The sequence below is a fragment of the Saprolegnia parasitica genome (assembly GCF_000151545.1).
Source record: "Saprolegnia parasitica CBS 223.65 unplaced genomic scaffold supercont2.718, whole genome shotgun sequence".
Taxonomy (NCBI): Eukaryota; Oomycota; class Saprolegniomycetes; order Saprolegniales; family Saprolegniaceae; genus Saprolegnia; species Saprolegnia parasitica.
The window spans coordinates 1-3,733 of NW_012157112.1; the positions used below are offsets into that span (position 1 = coordinate 1).

At 56.9% G+C, this 3,733-nt stretch overlaps 2 protein-coding genes across 2 annotated transcripts; both read left to right on the forward strand.

Moving 5' to 3' along the window:
* Window positions 1-1,526: 1,526 nt before the first annotated feature.
* On the forward strand, window positions 1,527-2,267 carry SPRG_21954 (hypothetical protein; the record flags this gene model as incomplete). The annotated part of the gene is made up of 1 exon (XM_012357067.1): window positions 1,527-2,267. A coding segment is annotated over one exon (741 nt), but the record flags the coding sequence as incomplete, so codon positions are not given.
* Window positions 2,268-3,366: 1,099 nt separating this feature from the next.
* On the forward strand, window positions 3,367-3,724 carry SPRG_17684 (hypothetical protein; the record flags this gene model as incomplete). The annotated part of the gene is made up of 1 exon (XM_012357068.1): window positions 3,367-3,724. A coding segment is annotated over one exon (358 nt), but the record flags the coding sequence as incomplete, so codon positions are not given.
* Window positions 3,725-3,733: the final 9 nt, after the last annotated feature.

Below are 3,733 nucleotides of genomic sequence, written 5' to 3' on the forward strand. Positions count from 1 at the left end.
TTCGGTCATTTCTCGCCGCTGCCAAAACACCCGAGCGCCGCGTCCCGCATAAGTGCGCATGGATTTGCCCACCTGCGCACTTACCATCATATTCGATTAAGTACGCCCTCACGAGTCTAGTGACACGCAACTTGATCCGCTTCAACATGGCCAAACAAACGCCTCAGTCGCTGCTTCGCATCGAGATCGTCGGGGTTCTTGACGAGGGCCCTTTCGATGTACTGCGGGACACGGGGATGAGAGCACGGGCGTCGTCCTCCATCGGATTGCAAGCCTCGCATTCATCTGCATCAAGCCCGCTACGAACGCATAGCATAACTTGAGCTGCTGGGAAGATACCGTACTCGCTGCATTGATGATCCTTGCTGCATTGACGACGAGCATCACGATGCAGCAGAAATGGCAAAGGTCGTCCAATGGACCTGAATACTTGCTTCTCATCGACGAGGTCAAACCTACAGCACCTCGAGGAGGCGACGGAGCTGGTTGCTCGGCAGGCGTCGCAGTCGTGCGACTGGCACGCCCTTGGATGCAATGACCTACTTTGCGTGTTTGAGGAGAATTCTGCTAACATTTATGGGTGCGTCGCGTCCTAGTGTAGCGCCTTTTCGCATTTGCTGCTTGGCCGCGTTCGCAGACGTAGAGAATCGGCACAAAATGCAGCGGGACGGCCTGCCACACCGCCATGCACGTCATATACATACATCATCATTGATTAGGAATGTCCGATAAGCTCGAAGCGCTGCACGTATGCATTGCATTCGTCGGCGTTAATGCTCTCGACCCGGTTAAATGTGGCAGTTTGCTCATTTATTCGTGGCATATGCCGCAAACAATATTTGATTGCTCACAATTGTCGTCGTACGCATCGCACGCCGACGCGGAGTAGCATATCATGACCTCCAGAGTGTCTTCTATCATGTTCTCAAGTTTGAGCGACTTCATTTGTGAACGCGATTTGGCGCATCGACGGCTCGATGGCCGTGATGGCCGATGTGCAGTTGCGTGTGATTGGTCTAAAACAAAATTAAAATAGCGAATCAAATGGAGCTAAAATGAATTCTACGTTTTGGCGGTTCCTGGTTGCGACGTTTAGTGCGGTGCATCGTCTGAAGGCGACAGCAAGGTCGTTTGAAGCCGCGGACTACCTCGGCCAAGGCAAAAAAATTGCGACAAGCTTCCGTTCACGTCATCAATTGTGCTGCCGGGCATTTGGCGCAATAAGAACGTCACAATCACGCACTCGACGACCATCAACAGCTTCTGCGCCCAAGCCGATACGCAGGCTTCTCCAAAAGGTTAGTGCTGGAACGACATCGACGCCTCGACCTCGCAGTGCGACCAAAGTCTGTAGACGGGCTGGTGCAGAAGCTGCAGAGCAAAGATCGTGATGTCGAAGCGACGGGATTTCTGGTTCAAAGCGCGATCCACCAGCAAGCCCAAAATAAAACGCGATCCATGTTTGCTGGGTAAAGATAGAAAGGCATCGACACTTGTTGGCTTGTGACTTTTAGAGTTGAGAAGAGATGGGGAACGAACCCAGCTGTGAAGAACCGATCTACGGCGCCGACGAAGCCGACGCCAGTACGACAGTCGCCCACGCACCTGCTACGGAATCTGTGGCTCAACCACTCCTATATCCAAAAACAACAACAGAACGGACGCTGTACGACGCCTTGCTCAAGCACACGGCGTCGCGAGTGCTCGCTGCGATGGATCGAGCCGCACGGAAGCAGCAATTTACTTACGACGTGGCTAACCTCTCAGCCATGCTTGCACAAACAAGCTACGTCACCGACATCGAGGCGGCAACTACCGTCGTGCTACGGATGCTGGACGCCCAGCCACACCTCTCTCTCGACGCAACCCGCAAGGCCTTTCTCTTAGACACTGGGAGCTTTACGCTGCCGGACGTCGCACCGACCATTGAACCGAGTACCGACTGGACTGTCGTGAGCGTCATGCTCGTGCGACGCTATGGTATGCAGATCGCGTCGCAACCCGTGGCCCACGAGACGATCGCGGCCCACGTTACAAAGGCGGCCGCGCGATGCTCGGTCGACTCGATTTATGCCTTGAGAACCGTCTTGCAGGGTCTTTTGGGTCTCGGGTGCATTGTCGAAAAGACACTTGCTGGCGGCGGCAAGTGCCTTACGATCAACCCTGCGTGTCTCTCTGGCCCTGCATCTGCTTTTGGTGGCTTTCTCCACGTGATGCCACCGGTAACGCGTCCGATCCCACGCATCGACACCCCGCCTGCCGCAGATAAAGTGCCGAGGGCATCGGAGCGCTCATTGTTTGACGCGCTCCTCGAGCACTTGACTGTGTGGGTGCATTTTTATGCGCAACACGCGATCCAGTCGACATCCAAGCAGTACAAGCTGTCGAAAATCGAGCCGATTCTGGTCAAAGCCGGCTACGTGGACGACATTCCAGCGGCGGCCGCGCGCGTCCTGCAAAGCATCCTCCACGATTGCAGGTTGCAACGCAGCGACGTGCACCTGGTGGCGGCGACCGAAGGAGTACTGTTGCCGCCACAGATGCCCAAGAAGGTTGTGCCAAAAGGACGGGCGATTATCCAGCATTACGTCCACCAAATTGCAATCACACCGCGAGCGACTGCGAAACTTCCCGGCACGTGCACCCACGCAGATGGGACGACGCAAATCGCTCTGGACGCGCTGCGAGCACTGGGCTGCATGAAAGAGTGGACAGATGCCAAAGGCACTCTGCTCATGGGCTTCGACCCCGCCGTTGTGCAGCGGCCGCTGGCGTCGTTCCCGGACATGAGCTACCTCTTTTCGATGGACGAGGTACCGGCGTTGACAAATCCAACCGCCGTACGTCTCGAGCAAAAGGCGGGAAACAACCACGACGTACATGCAGCAAGCCAGGTTTCGGTCGCCGCCACGACCGAGCACGCGTCGCCGACGACAGCGGCTGCCGAAGCCAGCCTTCCACGAGCCACCATGACATCGCCGCCAAAACCACCCGCAGTTCGTACCAGCAACGACACCAGCGCCGCACCCGTTGTTGCGCTGCACGCTGCCACGTACCTCGGCGCGATTCTCGAGTGGGTGCAGGGTGGGGACCCCTATTTCGTCTCGTACATTCGCAGCCAAGTGCGGTCGCTCTTGCCACCGGACGCGCCCATGGACGCTGCTGTCGCCGCAATCGTCGCTTCGTTGACACAGCATCCGCAGCTTGTCTTTCATAACTCGGACCGGCCGTGCTTTCTTGGCAACGGCTTCCCTCCGCCCGATGACCGCATGGATGCCACGCCGCCTCGCTCGACCGCGTCCTCGGCAGGTGCGTACATCCTGGAGGTTGAAACAAACGGTCTCAACAAATACGTCAAATGAATAGACAGCAACGAGGAGGATGACGCATCCGAGCCCGAGGCAGAAGATACGGTAGTGTCGGTGCCAATCGCGGCAAGCCCCAAAGCCTCGTCCGAGATCAACTCGCGCCGCATCATTGCCGCCTACGTGCAGCAGGTCGTAAAGCAAATCGAGTCGGGAGAGTCGTACAACACGGCGCGGCTCATGCGCGAGTTACGTCTCTTGGAGCTCGACGATTTGGATCTTGAAGACGCAGTGAACGCCGTCGCAGCAACGCTGGAAGCCATGCCCAGTATCATTTCTGCCGACGACAACGACGGTGGCTCTGTGTACCGTCGACGAAGCAAGCCAGCGCCACCGTCTCCAACGCTCAAGGCGACGTTGTCAGGTGC